A 19,973-nucleotide genomic window follows, 5' to 3' on the forward strand; every position below is an offset into this window, starting at 1 on the left:
TTTAAAGGGAATAGGGGTCCCCTAAGAATTATCACCACTCTACAGTCCCCCAGATTCGGGGGGCTACAACTGTTTAAAGAGGCGATTCAGAAGCAGTGCTTTTTTTCTTTAAAAAATGTTTAGGAGTACTCTCATTTTGATTCAAGAAAACCACCATTTTATAGTTCAAATCGGGTAAAATAAATACAGTAAATGGAAAAAAGTACAAAGATTCACAAAATGTTTAGGGTATGCATACCGCTGCGTCCCCCCAGGAAAAGCACTGTCCAGAAGTAAGTTTTACTGAGTTCTATGGGGCTTACACTCAGGAAAGTTGGTATAGGATTGCAAATGCAATCCTTAATATAAATAGATTAAGCTGCTTTTACGGTTGCTTGCAATGAGTGGTACAGTGGAACCTCGGTTGTCAAACGTAATCCATTCTGGAAGACCGTTCGATTTCCGAAACGTTCAATAACTGAGGTGCAATGGCCGGTCGGCAAATTCCTTTTAAAAAATGGAGAAACACGCCTCAGAAGCCATTCAACTTCCGAGGGGCATTCGAAAACGGAAGCATTCACTTCTGGATTGTTGGCGTTTGGCTTCCGAATTGTTTGGCCTCTGAAGTGTTCGACAACCGAGGTTCCACTGTAATCAGCTAGGTTTTACTCAGACCTATTAATAAGCCTAAGTGCGTAATGTCCATTAATTTAAATATGTCTGCTCTGAGTAAAACTTTGCTGACAAGCACCCAGTGCCCCCATGGATTTTTGGGCCCCCATCAAAACCACACATAGGTGGTTTATACATTTATAAAGAAACCAGAAGCATTTCTCTTGGGTATTGTTGGAAATGAAATAAATAGAAAGGAATGTAAGCTTTTTCTATATGCAGTAACAGCAGCAAGAATACTATTGGCCCAGAAATGGAAGCAAGAAGAATTACCAACGATGGAAGAATGGAGGATGAAATTAATGGACAATGCGGAACTTGACAAACTAACGGGAAGGATCCGAAACTGGCGGGACCAGAAATTTACCGAAGACTACAGTAAATTTCATGAATTATTTGAAAAGTATCTGTGATGACCAGACGACGTTTGTAGGTTTGCAAGAAGTTCTGTGAGGAATAATATTAGAAATATTGTAAAAATGGAGAAGGAGAGATGATATGTTAAGAGATGTAAAGGCAATATTAAGTTAGGAAATGCATAAGAAGTGATTAAGAAGGAGGATTATCAGAGGTGCTAATGGAAGTCCAATAAGAATGTATTTGTGATAAATTGTGTGGTATGTTTTATAATTTTGTATATTAAAAACCAATAAAAATATTTATTAAAAAAATATTCTTTCTACAGGCCTAGCAGAGAAATGTACTGCCGAGCAAATGAAGCAGTGTTAAAATATACGTATCTAACTATTGACATCTCCCTCCCAAATGGTTTCCATTTTTCACAACTGAAATGAAGCAATTGTTCAGAAAGAGTAGGGGGGAAAAGACAATTACATAGACTCCCCATCCCCAACTGGCCTACTAAAGAAATCAGGGTGACAATGAGTTTTCCTCCAGAAAACTTTGCTCTCCCATTTGATCCGGAGATCCTCGACAAGATCGCTTCTGCCGCTTTTATAGAGATAGCGAGAGAGGAGCTGGAGCTTGTCAGCAGATCGCGGAAGATTCCTTTTCCAGAAGCACAGGAACTCATAGATCTGCTCAGTGAGATTATCAGGGCACTTCAGTTTAATAAACGGAAGAGTGCTTCGGTGGAGAGGCAGACAGAGAGCAAGGCAAGAAGCGTTATCTTCCGACAGCTCGTGTGACAGCCAGTACAGTAAATTGTCCCACAGTGCATCTGCAAGTAAAAATATTAAGACAGTCATCATCAAATCTTTATTACAATCATAGACCAGCATACGTAGGGTGGGGTACAATAATTTAGAATCTGTAAAATGTTTTGGAAGGCTAAAAAGTATTAAAACAGAAGGTATATATAAAAGACTATAAGAATCTGAAAGAAATGAAAAGAGTCTAAAAGAAGGGTTAGAAGCATTAAACGGAAGTGGAAGTGCATAAAAGGTTAGTATATAAAAGACTATATCAATTTAGAGAGCACTCTGATGTTAGTGTTCATTAAATCTAGTTTGTGGCTAAGGGTTTTGTTTTAAAGGCACTGAATCGTATTTTAAAGGATTGAAGAAATCAAAAGCATAAAAGATTTGAAGGAAATTAAGACCCTTTGCTTCTTGAAAGAAAGGGCAGAGCAGGCGGAGATACAAAACCGACATGGCGACAATCGCACAACTGGCATTTTTGCACAATTCTTTTTCGGTTGCTTGGCTTTGCTGTGGTTGCAGCTCTGTGGTGGACCTAACTTAGATCAGGACCACAGTGGGAACAAATGGTTAAAACCTGTTCCCCTCTCTCTCCTCAGTGTAGTCCTGATTCATATTCACCCTCTACTCTATCGTGGCTGCTATTTACTAAACAAACCACAATCACACAATAGCCAGTTGCACAATCTTCACATCTGTTTTCAGGGCCATTGCTGCGCCACCTGTGCAAAGTGCTGTTGAAGTCACACAGGAAGAAAGAAAAACAAGGGATAATGGAAGGAACCTCCTGCCTGCCATTTTGCCTTTGTAAAACATGCCCTCCTCTGGCAGCTATTTTGCAGCTAAGAAGCAGCAATGAGGTACTCAGCTATACAGCTGCAAATAAAACATTTTAGGTGCGTTTTAAGTGCATTATACAAATGTGACACTAGATGGCGATTGTGAGCTTACGGCAAATGCAATATACTGTATTGGCCCGAATATAAGATGCACCCGCAAATAAGCCACACCTTTAAAATTCAAGGCTTATTTGTGGGTGTGGCCCGCCTCCAGGCACTACCTCCCCATGCCAGCGCCGGCTGCCCCCATTAAGGGCGGTAGTGCCAGGAGGCGGGTACCCAGTGCTTGGTTCCGAATGTAAGTTACACTTTAACTTTTCACAGTAGGAATTTGGAAAAAAGTGCAGCTTATATTTGGGCCAATATGGTATATATTTTTAAACGCTATTTAAAAAAGCATTTTCACAGCGCTTTTTCTGTGTGTCTAGATTCCACCTAAGGATGTGGGCGGCGCTGTGGTGCAAACCACTGAGCCTAGGGCTTGCTGATTGGAAGGTTGGTGGTTCGAATCCCCGTGACAGGGTGAGCTCCCGTTGTTCAGTCCCAGCTCCTGCCCACCTAGCAGTTCGAAAGCACGTCAAAGTGCAAGTAGATAAATAGGTACCACTCTGGCGGGAAGGTAAACGGCGTTTCCGTGCGCAGCTCTGGTTTCACCAGAAGCGGCTTAATCATACTGGCCACATGACCTGGGAAAACTGTCTGCGGACAAACGTCGGCTCCCTCGGCCAGTAAAACGAGATGAGCGCTGCAACCCCAGAGTCATTCGCAACTGGACTTAACTGTCAGGGGTCCTTTACCTTTACCTTTAGATTACACCAAGGACTTGAAGACAAGCTGAATGAATAACATGGCATTCAGCCCTGAGATTAAAACACTAAGAACACTGGGAATGTAATTGCGATCCACCCTTCATCATATCCTGTTGCTACTCGGCTAGGATTCAGACGGTCCTTAAATTCACAGGGTGTGAATTTCAGAGGAAACATGTGTGAAAACATGGCATACCATTCTCTGGGGTGGGAGTAGAAATGGGAAGGCCTGGAAAAAAAATGGAAAAAATAGGGAAAAAACCCAGTTTTTTCCAAAGCTGTTTTTTCCTGCAAAATTTGAAAAAATAACAACAGCTTGATATAGTTTGAACATTCCACACACTTTTTTTCATTTTTTTCCAGAACAGAATGGTCTCTCCCCCCCCCCCCCCATTTTTTCTGGTTTTTCCCCAGGCCTTTCAATCTCTAGGTGGGAGTAGGGAGTCTTCTTACCCGATGAATCAGTTGACATTATTTTTGTGCTCTGTGGACGAACGATAAGCTTTTCCCTCTGTACAAGAAAAGGTGTTCAGAGAGGGAAAGAATAATTACTGAGGGATCAGAGAAGCAAACATGAAGCAAACAATAGTCAGTGTTGCTTTAGCAAAGGAGATGGGACCAAAAAACTAATGAAATTGTTGAAGTATAGGCTAAGATACATATGCTTGTAGATTACATTTTTTTCTCCTAAATTTCAGCTGGCAGGATGGAGCAGTTTTGGTTTCTGGCTTCCCAACATGGATGGGTAACTGATGCTGGTAACTGAGAGGGGAAAGGTGGCCGGAAGGTTTTCCCCCACCCCCAGTGTGAGCAGACTGTTTTTCATCCACAGTGGCACCCTGGTTCTCAAACTTAATCCGTTCTGGAAGTCCGTTCCAAAACCAAAGCGTCCCAAAATCAAGGCGTGCTTTCCCATAGAAAGTAATGCAAAACGGATTAATCTGTTCTAGACTTTTAAAAACAACAGCAATTGAACATGAATTTTACTATCTCACAGGACCATTGATCCATAAAATGAAAGCAAGAATCAATGTACTGTACTCAGTGGCGTAGCATGGGGGTGCAGGGGGGGCCGGCCGCACTGGGCGCAACATCTGGGGGTTAGGGCAAATCCACGGGTTAGGGGGCGCAAATCCACGGGTTAGGGGGCGCAAATTACTTGCCTTGCCCCGGGTGCTGATAACCCACGCTACGCCACTGACTGTACTATAAAATAAATAAGACAGTATTGTAGATGATAAAAATTAAAATTAATTTTCTTCTTCTTCCCTGCACTGATGATAGTTATTGTTTGGATGTGGGGGAGACTTTTATCCATTTCCGCAGTCACACAATCAGTCAATCAGTAGCTGAAGTGGGTTCCACACAGTCACAAAAACAAATTATCTGAAAAAGCCTCAAAAAAGCAAAATAAATAAACGAAAGTGACAAACTTAATCCGTTCCGGAAGTCCGTTTGACTTGCAAAACGTTCGAAAACCAAGGCTCAGCTTCTGATTGGTGCAGGCGCCCCAGAAACAATAGCCGACAGCTGCATCGGATGTTTGGCTTCCAAAAAAGTTTGAAAACCGGTATGCATACTTCTGGGTTTTCAGAATTTGGGAACCAAGGCGTTTGAGTGCCAAGGCGTTTACAAACGAAGGTACCATTGTATAGGAAGCCCTTACATCACGGCATAATCAAGGTCTTCTTCACCTTAATTTCCCCGTGGATGTGTCAGGTGAGCTGTGCAAATATCTTTTTTTTCCTGCCCAACAGTGGTTAGAAGAAAGTTGCCTTTGGGCCTCTGTCTACAGCTACAAATGATACAGTGCAGCTCACTTCTTGCCAAGGAAGAGGGAGGGAAAAGAGAAAAAGAGAAAATGGCCCTTTGTGCCATTTGCTGCCCAGTGAATGGCTTCCCTCAGCTGCCTGCTATCTCTCCACCCACAATACCTTCCCCAAAGTGCATGTTTGTCATTTTTTTGGGGGGGGGGAGCAGGTTAGGGGAAAGTTGGCTACCGCACCCCCTTCCTACTGCCCATCTCCCCACTTTTAAGTTGCAAGGAGGAGGCACCTGCCAACGGATGCTGATCATATCCAGGAATTTGATGGATGAGGGAAAGCATGAAATGTATGAGACGGTGCAGGGTTGCATGAATGGAGTGTGTTTTGCTTTGTGGCGGACTTGCAGTGTGCACAACATACCCCCCCCCCCCAAAGAAAGAGTTTTATCCCTCCTTTTATGAAAAATGAACACTTGCTTCACCCCTCTTTGGACAGGGATAGTCTAACTACTGTTGTCTATGCTCTGGTAACCTCAAGGTTAGATTACTGCAATGCGTTATATGTAGGGCTGCCTCGGAAGACAGTTCGGAAACTTCCTAGTGCAGAATTCAGCAGCCAGGTTGCTCACCGGGGCAAGGCAGTTTGAGCATATTATACCCATCCTGGTCTGACTGTACCGGCTACCGATTAGTTTCTGGGCCCAATTCAAGGCACTGGTTTTGACCTATAAAGCCTTCAATGGCTCAGGACCGCAATACCTCAAGGACCGCTTCTTTCCTTATGAACCTACCCAGACCCTGAGATAACCTTCTGAGGCCCTCCTTCGTGTGCCTCCTCCTCAAGAGGTCCGGAGAGTGGCAACACGAGAACGGGGCCTTCTCAGCAGTGGCTCCCCATCTGTGGAATGCTCTCCCCTGGGAAGTTCACCTGGTGCCTTCACTATACACCTTTAGGCACTCGGCAAAAACATTCCTTTTTTAACCAGGCCTTTGGTTGATCTGTTTGACATCCTATGCCCTTTTAAAATGTGTGATTTTTTTTGGGGGGGGGTGCAATTGGGTTGTTGTTTTTATTTTTATTATGCTTTTTGTGGTTCTTATATCTTGGTTTTATTCTGTGAATCGCCCTGAGACCTGCGGGTATAGGGCAGTACAGTGGTACCGCAGGTTAAGTACTTAATTCATTCCGGAGGTCCGTACTTAACCTGAAACTGTTCTTAACCTGAAGCACCACTTTAGCTAATGGGGCCTCCTGCTGCTGCCGTGCTGCCGGAGCACGATTTCTGTTCTCATCATGAAGCAAAGTTCTTAACCTGAAGCACTATTTCTGGGTTAGCGGAGTCTGTAACCTGAAGCGTATGTAACCTGAGGTACCACTGTATATAAATCCAATAAAGAAAATAAATAAATAAATAAATTGAGAATGTGGGTAAACAACTTACTTTTGGCAAGGTTAGAGCCAATTTGCAGACAAGGTCTTCCTGCTGCTGGTCTTCGGGCAAAAGAGGCTGCTCCCAGCTTTTAGCAATGGCTTCTTTGCTCACTTTGTAGAACAAGGCGGTTCCTTTGTAATGCGGTGAGCTGTAATTGCCAAATTCATCCACCTCCTTGATTTGCAGGTCAAGCCTTGGCTTTCTCTGCGCATGAAAAGTAAGCTTGTAGCTTTTACCAAAGGCCGCCCCATCATCTGAATATACGCCATGGGGAAGAGAAAGTTGGGGGAAGGAGAAAAGATTAAGTAGACGCAACGGATCAGTATTCACCAATGTTGCATGCTTGATTTTTTAGCACACAAAATAAACCCTCCTCCAACCCCAAATATTACTTGTTTTCTCATTGGCTGTAGCTCCCGTCAATCATTCTCTCCTCGATGCCCAAATGCCACCACTGCTCTCCTCCAACACCACCCACACATTCTGAAGGGGCTGTCTGAACCTACAGCTCCTCCCTTCTTTAGAGGACCTCTATGGGTGGATGTAAACACAGGCAGAAATTAGATTGTTTTAACAAAGAAAAAAAATCCCTATGGAAAACCGGGTTTTTTAATTTCCTGCTCTCTGGCGCCATCTGGTGTTGTGTGTTTATCGCACATTCAAATCGCTGTTTCTTTCCTAATGTCGCTGAGTCCTAGGTGTGTTCATCTGTTAGTACACTGTGTCCATTCACATGCAACCCAGAAATAAGGCGTGTAGGGCCACAGTGGGAGGTGACAGGGACAGGGTTACCCCCTCCTGTACCCTTCAGAATGGGCCACTTACATGGAATGTAGTTGTGCAGCAGGAAAAGGATTTACCTGAAGCGTGAATATTTCCGCTAAATCTAAAATAAACCTGCTCCCCTTCTCTCAGCTTGAACTGCTGAGATGGATCAGGAGGACCAGAGAAACCCTCTTCACGCAGTCCCTGCAGCTCCAAGTTCAGTTCCTTGGATGGAACGAGTAAGACAGCGACCTTGTACGGATCTTCTTTTTTCCGATAGAGCACCACTTTCACCATCGTGGTGTAGATGTCTTTCTCCATATCTTTAACAAGCTGAACTAAATGTGTGTTATCCACAGAAGAGGACAGGCGAAGGATAATGAAGCTGCATTTTAAAAAGAGAGAAAGAAAATATATGTGCATCTGAACGTGTGTTCTTGGGCTGAAGCAAGCAAACAAACTGTCAGTTGTGATTGATGCAGTTTTCATTTGCGTCACGTCACTAGGAAAACCATTTCACTACGTTCAACCATTTCATTAGTGCAATATTATTATTATTATTGTTATTGTTATTGAATTTATATACTGCCCTATACCCGGGGGGGTCTCAGGGCAGTTCACAGAATAAAATCAAGATATACAACCACAAAATACATAATAAAAATAAAAAACAACAAACCCAATAAAGGTAAAGGTAAAGGGACCGCTGACCGTTAGGTCCAGTCGTGGCCGACTCTGGGGTTACGGTGCTCATCTCGCTTTATTGGCCGAGGGAGCCGGCGTACAGCTTCCGGGTCACGTGGCCAGTATGACTAAGCCGCTTCTGGCGAACTAGAGCAGTGCACTAGAGCATGCCGTTTACCTTCCCGCTGGAGCGGTACCTATTTATCTACTTGCACTTTGACATGCTTTCGAACTGCTAGGTTGGCAGGAGCAGGGACCAAGCAACGGGAGCTTACCCCGTCACGGGGATTCGAACCGCTGACCTTCTGATTGGTAAGTCCTAGGCTCTGTGGTTTAACCCACAGCGCCACCTGCGCCCCTTCTAGCAAACCCAATAGCCCCCCCAAAAAAAAAACATTTTCAAAGGGCATAGGATGTAAATCAGATCCAAAAATTCATATTAAAGAAAGCAACTTCAGTTGGGAGTGCACTTATAAATGACACCCTTAATCCCATTTAAAAATTAGACATATTCTTACAATAAACAAACACAGTACCTCCAAACAGCATGTTATAATTCTTAGAGTTAATTCATAGGCTACTACGTATACAAACTAGAACCTATACTTTGATTATCTGATACATAGATCAAGAACATTTCTCTGTACATTCTACCGTCTCCGTGTTTAAATATATTAAGAAGGGACATCATTCGATTAAAGAACATTATTAAAAATAAATAAATCTGAAGTGTGTCCAATATATGGTACACTGGGAATTTCAGGGCTGGTTCTCACATGCCTTCATTCATTTTCTATAGCCTCATAGTGGTGACTTTCTTATGCAAATGGAAGCCGAGCCATATTTAGACATTACCAAGCCAAGAGTGAAGATGGGTGCAGTGTGACAATGGTTTAGCCCCACTCCCAAGGACAAATGTCTTCTCCCAGCAAATCCACTCCACTGCCACATCTGCAGATGGAAAGGATTTGATTTTGTCTCACCTGTCTAAGGGCTCGTCCAGTTCAAACGACACGAGGCCATTCCGTGCATTTTGCACCGCAATCTCATCCAACACGGCCCATTCTTCTTCTCTGCTTCTGTACCCCAGTAATTTTAAGGATTCGTGGAGATTTTCCACATGCTTTCTTGGAGAGGCACTCATCACTCTGGAGAATCACAAGACTCAATAGTTACTTTTAAAACAACAGCATCCACAGCTTTCTGGAAATCAAAACACTTGTGAGAATCTGAAAATCTCTTTCTGTAAAATAGCATAAGCTGCTATATACAACAACAAACAATACAAGCAACACGGAGACCAGTATACTAGATAGCACTGCAATTCTTATTGCATGATAAACATGATTTAGTACAACAAAAACAAAATGTGTACACTTGTAAATTCTCTAATAAATTTGAAATCAAATGAACACACGTCTGTCAAACTTTGTTCTTCTTATTGTAGCATATGGGTTGTAATGTGTGAAGTTTATATAGTTTTCATGTACACAAGTCATTGTTTCATATTTGAATTCTTTTGTAGTTGTGCTGAAGAAGATTCCAGTGAAACATTCAGATTATCCAGGATCACTGTCCTACGTTGTTATTCACTTACTACTTCAGCACCATGAATGCCTAAAAAATATTTTACCGCTTAGCCCACAGGATAGCATCTTACTTTGTTTCAACTACAGACTTATTATACTTCTACAGACTTTCAAAGATTGACATTTCACATTATTTCCAGTGTTCAGGTTCTGGGTGCCAATGGGTAGCCAAAATTGTACCACCCATGCACAAGAGTCAGGAGTCTTGGAGGAATCACAAGATTTACATAAGTACAAAAAACAACAGCACAAAAAACCAAAAAAACCAAACAAAAAACCACACTTCTGAAAAAATGCTAAGCGGAAGAGACTTGCCCCTCTGCAAAACCCCCCCCCCCACAACAATTGCTCAGTGGAAACTGAATGTGCTCAGTGAACATACAAGGTGCGACCAGAAAGTTTGGTGAATGGTCACGGAAATCAGACAGCGAGAAATATTCAAACATACAATCAACATTGGAAACTCACGAAATCTTCACAATTGTGTGCGGAGTTGAAGCTGTAACTCGAAAGACAGTATATGAGTGGTTTAAGTATTTCCGTGAAGGGTGGAAAACCGTCAAAGATGGCAGACCATCGATGAGCAGAACAGAGGTTACTGAGTTGTCCCACCCTCCATATTCTCCGGATCTGGCCCCACTGGATTTCCAAAACTGAAAACTGTAACATTTTACAAATCCAACTGCTGTGATGAGGGAACGGAAAGCAGTATATGAAAAGAGGACTTCTCCAGAGGTTTCCAACAGTTCTACGAATGTTGTCAATGGTGCATTGTATCAGAGGGGGCTTATTTTGAAGGCCTGCAATATTCAAATATTTCTCGCTGTCCGATTTCTGTGCCTATTCACTGAACTTTCCAGTCTCACCTTGTTGACCAACTGTTGACAGGGGAAATGGAAACCTGAGAGGACAGAGTGTAATGGAACAGAGTGACTAGAATCCAGAAGAGCAGCATTCCACATTGCAGTGTTTTGTTGTACAACCCTCTTGTTTAAATAAAACCACTTTCTGGAATGTATCTGAAGCCACACCTTTTAGCAGGCTGGATGCTATTTTTAGAGGGGGAAAATCTAATTTGATTACAGAAAAATAAATCAAATCAAATGCGGAAGCTAGCTAGGAAAGGTTGCTGAGAAATTTCAGGCTGGCTTTTGAAGCTCTTGAGGAGCTGAACTTTGTATGGAGGTCCTGAGCTGCCCAGAGGACAAGACTTGCTGACATGGTCCAAAGGAAAGCAGAGCAATACATATGGCACCAGCTTGGCTTGTGTTGCCAAAAGAAGGCATACAAGGTTCCATCCAACCATGTTATGGGCTACACTCCAAATTTGTGTAGGGTCTACCCCTTAGCCTTTTCTTCTCCTGAAGATGTCCTGCTGTCAGGGACTGTGCTGAGGAGGGCTGCACTGAGGAGGAAAGGTGGGAGCCTCTCCTTCCCCCTCCCCCTCCCCCTGCTCCTGCTCCGGATCCTGAATCTTCCCAGGAGCAGGAGGACAGTATAGATTTGGAACAGTGGTTTGCAGAGGGACATAGTTCAGAAGGCAGAAGCTGGGAAATACTGGATGGGGGACAGCTAGGAGCAGAAACACTGGGAGAGAGAGGGTTAACAGATTCACTGTCTCTGGAAAGCGTTCATCCACTCTCCTCAAGGTCAAGAAGAGCTCAGAAAGTCTCAGAACAGAAAGCACACAAAGCACAGAGGGTATAGACTCAGATTGCAAGATGTAGAGGTGACATGGATTAATAGGGACGGAAGGGGGTGTGAACCTTAAGTGGGAGCACTGCCATTTCTAGGAGATGCGTTCTTTGTTCTCTTGCTGTGATTATTAAAGTTTCTAAATGGTAAGAAGACTTTCCTTTGTTCTGCTTATCTACTGCCACGGGGGAGGCAGTGGAAGTTTAGGAGCAGAGTTGAACTCCACTCACATGTTGATGAGCCCTTCTCATTTCCCGCTGCAGTATGTGCAGAAACCGCCTTCTTGACCATTGGTCCCTTCCACACAATCCACCAGAGCCTGTCTTCACATGGAGTGGAAGACCCTGACTCACCCAGGGTTTGAGACCCATCAGCTACCCTCACCTGGTTTAGCCAGCCAGTCAAAACCACTCCCTTGGTGTGACCGCTGTCACAAGCTGACAGCCTCCAGGAGCCACAGGTGAGAGCTGAGTGCAGGGTGGGGACCAGAAGTGGACAAACTGCCCCCAGAAGAAGCATGACTTGTCCCCCCAACAAAGGTTCTACCCCTCCCCTCCCCCTCCATGCACCCCTTATTGGCTCTGGGGTCCAGTAATATCTGATGCTTTGTCAAGCACAAAACGTTGCCCTCTCTGCAGAGTGAGTACCTACAGGAACGGGTTTGAAATATTTATATGTTTCATTTAAAAATATTCATATACCAGCTTTCGGCATAGGAAAGGTCTCCGGGATGTAAGGATACATCTTAATACAATAAAAACTGGCAGCAGGAGAACCACCACTTAAAAAACAGCATGGGGAAAAAAAAGAATACAGTGGTACCTTGGTTCTCAAATGCCTTGGTACTCAAATGCTGAGAACCTGGAAGTAAGTGTTCTGGTTTTCTAACGTTTTTTGGAAGCCGAACGTCCAATTTGGCTGTTGGCTATTGTTTCCAGGGCACCTGCACCAATCAGAAGCTGCACCTTGGACTTCCGGAACGGATAAAGTTTGGTGCTTTTGTTTTTGCTGTTTAGTTTACATTTTTGTTTTGGGGGTTTTTCCAGTTAATTTATTTTTGTGACTGTGTGGAACCCAGTTCAGCTACTGATTGATTGATTGTGTGACTGCGGAAATGGATAAAAGCCCCCCATTCAAACAATGACTATCATCAGTGCAGGTAATATTATTTTTTTAATTTTAATTTTTATCATTTACAATACTGTCTTATTTATTTTATAGTACAGTACATTGATTCTTGCTTTCATTTCATGGATCAATGGCCTCATTAGATAGTAAAATTCATGTTCAATTGCTGTTTTGGGGGTTGTTTTTAATCCATTTTGCATTACTTTCTATGGGAAAGCGTGCCTTGGTTTTGGAACGCTTTGGTTTTGGAACACACTCCCGGAATGGATTAAGTTTGAGAACCAAGGTACCACTGTATTCATATACCAGCTTTTGGTATGGAAAAGCTCTCTGGGATGTGAGCATACATCTTAATACAATAAAAACTGATAGCAAGAGAAGTTTTTAAAAGAATCACTTAAAAAACAGCATGGGAAAAGAATAATAACCATACTATGAAAAACCCATTAAAAGCTTGGAAACTTAATGTCTGTTTATTTAATGAAAATAAAAATATATAAATGCAGAGTTTCCAAGGAACTGTTTTGTCTCACCGAAATTGATGCACAGTTGTAACTCTGGGTATGGATGCACTCATAGGTCTCCCCTGGTCTTTCTCATTCCCTTCCATCTTCTTTTCTTGATTTGGAGGGCAAGGCAGAATAATTGTGATGGATTTGTTGAATGGCCGCGATGAAGGATGTTGCAGATACACCAGAGGGCTAGTAGACACCACTGAATGATACATGTCGTTCTTTGTTTTTAACATGGAAATCAGGGATGGCTCAATTGGTTGCACCTGCATAAATATTGTGGTTTTATGATTTTAGCATCACTTGTTGCCAGAAAAATCTACATTTCTGAAATTTGCCTTCATGCCAGTGAAATATAAATGCTTCCCCGCCCTCTTTAATTCACCTTGTTACAAATATTCTTTCTAGCAGGATGTCTTTAAATGACATTCTCTCTATATTTAATTAGTCAACATGAAGCATGTTTTAATAAATACAGTGGTACCTCGGGTTACATACGCTTCAGGTTACACACTCCGCTAACCCAGAAATAGTGCTTCAGGTTAAGAAAGTTGCTTCAGGATAAGAACAGAAATCGGGCTCCGGTGGCACGGCAGCAGCAGGAGGCCCCATTAGCTAAAGTGGTGCTTCAGGTTAAGAACAGTTTCAGGTTAAGAATGGACCTCCGGGACGAATTAAGTACTTAACCTGAGGTACCACTGTAAAACCTTCACAATGTGTCTTTATTGATGCCATGCAGCTTTTAATGAGTTGCACTGTCATAGTATCAAGAGGTTACAGCTGGAATCCTAAACACACTTACTAGGAAGTAAACCCCATTGGACATAGTGGAACATCCTTTTGAGATTACACAGGACTGCAGCCTGTTTGTGGAACAAATATCTACCAGAATTAGGGAAACTAGCTTAAAAGAGCAGTACAACAGAAAGCGCTGATTGGTGTAACAGAGTTAGAATAAGAGAATTGTCCATGTTATTACCATTATTATTGATCATTCTTCACAGTCAAGCAGGCCCAACATCTGTGGGCAGAACCATTGGGATGACTTAAGCCATCAGGAGTTCCCATCACCAATCCAACAAGCTGATTTACAGATTCCTGGGTCTAACACTCCTGGCGGCATCCTACATTTTAACTCCCCCCACAATTTCTCTGGGGCCCTGGCACAGTGTTGCTCCAGGGCCAGCTAGACTGACTTGTGTGTGTGTTGTTGTAGCACCAGCCTACCCTCACCATGGGGAGATGCCGAAGGATCCTGCCAAACGTAGCACCAGTCCTGTATTATTTATTACATTCATACCCCAACTTTCCTCCAGAAAGCTCAAGGTGCCCTATATCTTTCTCTTCCTCCACATTTTATCCTCCCAACAACCATGTGAGGTTGGTTAGGCTGAGAGTGAGTGACTGGCCCAAGGTCCCCTAGTGAGTTTCGTGGCGGAGTCCATAGCCTCCAACATTTCTCTGATGAAAACAGAGACGTACCCTCCAATATTTCTCCAATGAAAATAAAGGTAAAGGTAAAGGGACCCCTGACCATTAGGTCCAGTCGTGGCCGACTCTGGGGTTGCGGCGCTCATCTCGCTTTATTGGCCGAGGGAGCCGGCGTACAGCTTCCGGGTCATGTGGCCAGCAGGGACGTCCTATTCCATACCCTCCAACATTTCTCTGGTGAAAATGGGGACGTCCTACCATATCCCTAAACATTCCTCCAATGAAAATAGTGATGCCGTAAAGAAAAGAACATTTTGGAATCAGATCAGAAACTGGGACAGATCAGAAACTGTAAATCCAGGACTGTCCCTGCAAAACAGGGACACTTGGAGGGTCTGGGAGTTGGGATTTGAACCCATGTCTCCCAGGTCCTAGTCTAGCACTTTAACCGCTACACCATACTGCTGTATGAGTATGATGCTTTAGAACAGTGGTTCGCAAACTTTTTTCTCTGGGCCACACTTTCAGAATAAACATTTGCTCGCACCACATTGAATTTCTTATTAATAAGAAATTTCTTATTAATAAGAAATACATTGAAAAACACCAGGATTGTCCTCAGTATCACTTAATGCTATTGCTCTCATTTTGATACTGTACTGTACTGTACCGTACCGTACCGTACTATACTATACTATACTATACTATACTATACTATACTATACTATACAGTGGTACCTCAGGTTATAGACGCTTCAGGTGACAGACATTTCAGGTTACAGACTCCGCTAACCCAGAAATATTACCTCAGGTTAAGAACTTTGCTTCAGGATGAGAACAGAAATCGCGCAGCAGTGGCACGGCGCGGTGGGCCCCATTAGCTAAAGTGGTGCTTCAGCTTAAGAACAGTTTCAGGTTAAGAACGGACCTCCAGAATGAATTAAGTTCTTAACCCGAGGTACCACTGCACTATATTACAGTCAAACCTTGGTTTCCGAACTCCTCCGTTTTGGAACGTTTCAGCTCCCAAACGCTGAAAACCCAGAAGTAACTGCTCTGGTTTTTGAACAATTTTCTGAAGCCGAACGTGCTATGCAGCTTCCATTTTGAGTTTCCCTATTGTATTGAGACTTCCACTTTCAGTTTTCAGTTATCGAACATTTCGGAAGTCGAATGGTCTTCCGGAATGAATTATGTTTGACAACCGAGGTTTGACTGTACAATGAAATGTTCAAATGTTTGTTTGACTGTCCTTGAATCTTCCTGCTCCACTTGCATTCCTCTCCTGCCACACCAGTGTGATGCACCACACCCTTTGAACGCCACTGCTATAATAATAATAATAATAATAATAATAATAATAATAATAATAATAATAAAAAACAACTTTTATTTGTATCCCGCCCTCCCCGGCTGAAACCAGACTCAGGGCGGCTAACATCAAATATATAACATTGACATAAAATCAAACAATAATTAAATTCCCTCCTAAAAAAAAAGTCAGGATCAAATTGAAATCTAATAATAGAGAATAACACCAGCAAAATGGTACTCCTTGTCCCACAGACAACTGCAATCCGAAGTCCTGTTCAGTAGCTCATTTTGTTGGCAGTGGGAGGGCACTTTCAGAAGGTCACGGGAAGGTTGTGCCAATCCCCAGCCCTTGGCCTGTTTTCAAGTTCTCCATTTTGAGATGCATCATTTCACTAAAAATAACGGCCCAGAAATTTGCCATTTTTACCAAATCCATCCTTTCCTCTGATTTAAGACCACTGTGAAGCAACGCATGCGGCTGTTCTCCCGTTACGCATGACAAAACCTCCCTGACTGAACAGAACAATGGCCACAGGCCATGACCCAATGCTCTCACGTACATGCAAGGACTTCCCTTTTCTATAAGCTAATGAATGGCCTGACTGCACAGAGGGGAATCCCCTTTCTCTCCATGGAGAACTTCCCTTTATACTTCTGGCAGATGGGACTGAGTTCCTGAGGGCATCTGCCGAATGGAATGAGCAACAACTTCTGCTCTTGTTTTGCTGCCTACTGTAAAGCGAAATGTAGATTAAAACAGGCAACAGAGAACAACCAACTGCCAAAGCACGTGGAATATAGAGAATTCGTTTGAGTCAAATTATCTCTTATTGGTTTACTAATTAAATGCACACCAAATGGTTGGAATATCTGCAGAGCAGCTGTGCTAGCTGTCGCTCCCTTCCTTATAATAATTATTGACCCTTTGTTCCAGTTCTGTTAAGCATGGCAGCAGGCCTGGCCCATCTATGAGGCAAGGTTAGGCAACTGCCTCAGGCGGCAGAATCCACAGGAGCAGCACAGCTCAGTATAGATTTGTTCCTGATATAGTTCTTTCCTCACCCATTCTTCCCCGGTGGGAAGGAGAGGTGCCATTTTGGGGTCTGCCTCAGGCGCCAAAATATATTGGGCCGGCCCTGCCTGGCAATCTTTCCTCACTTTGTTTAGTTAGAGTTGCTGGGCAGACATGGAAATAGGTATGATAGGAGGGTGTGGGTCGGTGCGGCAACTGTTGGTGCAATTGATGGCTCCCTGGAACAGGGAGCAACATTGCTATAGCATGTTCTCCTTAATGGAGAGCACGGGTTGCGGTGGGGGCTGACAAGACACTCCAAAACTGTGGGGCGGGCTGATTGTTCATTGGCCACGATTGCGATTGGGCTTCCATTGTTGTTGGGAAGAAGTTAATGTTGCCATTTGTGATTGACAGCTAGAAACGTTAAAACTCCCTGCACGAAGCGTAGAGCTTCCTCTTTTTGCTCCGTGCATCGGATTGCCCATCTCCCCCCCCCTTATATTTAGGGTTGTTCGCATTGACCTTGCTATGCCTGACATGGGGTCATCTGCTCTTGGGGCAGGGGCCCGGTAGGAATTTTTGTCCATTTGGCTGATTGGCTGGGGCCATTTGGTTTTTTGCCTACTGCGTAACAAATCGTCACAACTGCTAAGGTTACGGTTAGGCATTGGTTTTTTTGTTTGGTTGGTTGAGGGGCATGGATTGGCTGTGCCTGCCCCTCTAATGCTGCTGCTACAAGGGTATTCCATTAAAGGAATACAGGGGCTCACCATTGCTTTTGTCCAAACCCTGTCAAGGGGCTAGGGCCACGCAAGAGCCCCTGGTTGCATTTGGGGAGGGCTGAGGGCAGGTTACCTGCTTTGTCGCTATCCCCAAAATGTATTCCCCTTTTCTGGTTTTCGCAAGCTTGCGAAATGTCAGTATGTCCCCACTGGGGGCAGATAGTTGCAACCAATGCCTAAGCAACCACTCACATTTTTGTATTTTAATAAAGTTGTGGCCAAAGTTATGCCAAAAACCTTAAACAAAGTTTCTGTGTGATGTGTGAGTTATTTGGGGTGGCTTGGGGACCTCGACACACACTTGTCAGAGCTCTTTCCAAGTACGAGTCCTTAGGGAACAATGGACATGAAGAGCTATTTCGCCTGTAGGTTATCCAAACACAGTACATCATGCTGCTTGCCCGTTCTGGCGGTACCTGTCCAACCAACATCAGCAAAGTGTCTCAGGAGGAGAACTCAAGCACACAGACAGGCTCCGAGAATTGTAGGGCATGATGGAAGAAGAAGAATTTGGATTTGATATCCCGCCTTTCACTCCCTTTAAGAAGTCTCAAAGCGGCTAACATTCTCCTTTCCCTTCCTCCCCCACAGCAAACACTCTGTGAAGAGAGTGGGGCTGAGAGACTTCAAAGAAGTGTGACTAGCCCAAGGTCACCCAGCAGCTGCATGTGGAGGAGTGGGGAAGCGAACCTGGTTCCCCAGATTACGAGACTACCGCTCTTAACCACTACACCACACTGGCTCTGTGATTGAATGATAAAGACGACAGACAAACCCAAAATACCTCCCAGGAAAAATGCAGCCACGCAGGAGCTGAACAACGAACTGTATAGTTAACATTGCAGGATAAATACGCAATGGTAAATGTCTAGCAGTTCTTTCCCAAGCTTTTACTGCCACCCAGGGATGAATTGAATGACAGCCTCTATTTCTCAATATCAAGAATCCCTTAACAGGAACAGCAACAACATCGGCTCCTAGCCACTGTACTAAAAGGAAGATGAGCAACATCTTGGCAGTTGCATTTATGAATTGCTTGAGATCTTGCCCGAAGTCTAAAGAAATGCACAATTAGTTCTACACTGTTTGAGTTTGTTTCTTGAATGGTAGCCTGCTATGCCACATAGCAATACCCTTTTGAAACCAAGGGCCAAAATCCATTCTTATTGTGCTGTTAGCAACCATGACTGGTTGTTGCTTTTTAATTAATAGTAAAGGTAAAGGTACCCCTGCCCGTACGGGCCAGTCTTGACAGACTCTAGGGTTGTGCGCCCATCTCACTCAAGAGGCCGGGGGCCAGCGCTGTCCAGAGACACATCCGGGTCACGTGGCCAGCGTGACATCGCTGCTCTGGCGAGCCAGAGCCGCACATGGAAACACCGTTTACCTTCCCGCCAGTAAGCGGTCCCTATTTATCTACTTGCACCCAGGAGTGCTTTCGAACTGCTAGGTTGGCAGGCGCTGGGACCGAGCAACGGGAGCGCACCCCGCCACGGGGATTCGAACCGCCGACCTTTCGATCGGCAAGCCCTAGGCGCTGAAGCTTTTACCCACAGCGCCACCTGCGTCCTTTTTAATTAATACCAGCCATTAATTAAAAAGCAATAACCAGTCATGGTTGACTGGGGAGGGGGGTTAGGGATCACAACATACAGGGAGGTTTTTGTATGATGATCATTCCTCCCCGGGAATGATTCTCATACCAAAAAAGAAAATCTATCTTTGGGGTTGGGAAAAGCTCCCATTAGTATTAATAGAAACCCCCCAAGATTCATTATTATGCAAGTTGGGATCAGGATAATGGCAGGTTGAATCTCACTTGCACCCATGATGTGGTCTCAGTGTTAATTGCACCCGCAAAGCCATGCCTGGTTTTACATTTTTAAAGCACGCGCACATGCACAAGGCAATAAAAATAAAGTCTAATTTGGTCCTGAAAGGCCTTTCAAAAGCAGTTTGTTATATGGCACAGAGGTCACTTGTTTTAAGACCTACATTGGCTCCCAGTACGTTTCTGAGCACAAGTCAAAGTGTTGGTGCTGACCTTGAAAGTCCTAAACGGCCTCGGCCAAGTATACCTGAAGGAGCGTCTTCACCCCCATCATTCTGCCCGGAGACTGAGGTCCAGCACTGAGGGGCTTCTGGCAGTTCCCTCGCTGTGAGAAGTGAGGTTACAGGGAACCAGGCAGAGGGCCTTCTTGGTAGTGGTGCCTGCCCTGTGGAATGCCCTCCCCTCACATGTCAAGGAAATAAACAGCTGACTTTTAGAATACAGTGCTACCTCTGGTTAAGAACTTAATTCGTTCCGGAGCTCCATTCTTAACCTGAAACTGTTCTTAACCTGTACATCTGAAGGCAGTCCTGTTTAGGGAAGTTTTTAATGTTTGCTGTTTTGTCTTTT

The 19,973-nt window shown here is 43.9% G+C and overlaps 1 protein-coding gene across 1 annotated transcript in view; it reads right to left on the reverse strand.

Annotated features, from left to right (window-relative positions):
- Positions 1-236: 236 nt before the first annotated feature.
- The window catches only part of DTHD1 (death domain containing 1), a 34,933-nt gene continuing 15,196 nt past the window's right edge, over positions 237-19,973 (reverse strand). The window contains exons 6-11 of the mRNA XM_077934606.1: positions 13,052-13,296; positions 9,090-9,254; positions 7,518-7,807; positions 6,667-6,911; positions 3,913-3,970; positions 237-1,831 (exon numbers count right to left, since the gene is read on the reverse strand). Coding sequence (XP_077790732.1) covers positions 1,482-1,831; positions 3,913-3,970; positions 6,667-6,911; positions 7,518-7,807; positions 9,090-9,254; positions 13,052-13,296 — 1,353 coding nt within the window. The 3' untranslated portion in view covers positions 237-1,481. The remainder of the gene's footprint in view (positions 1,832-3,912; positions 3,971-6,666; positions 6,912-7,517; positions 7,808-9,089; positions 9,255-13,051; positions 13,297-19,973) is intronic.

The sequence above is a fragment of the Podarcis muralis genome, chromosome 9 (assembly GCF_964188315.1).
Source record: "Podarcis muralis chromosome 9, rPodMur119.hap1.1, whole genome shotgun sequence".
Taxonomy (NCBI): Eukaryota; Metazoa; Chordata; class Lepidosauria; order Squamata; family Lacertidae; genus Podarcis; species Podarcis muralis.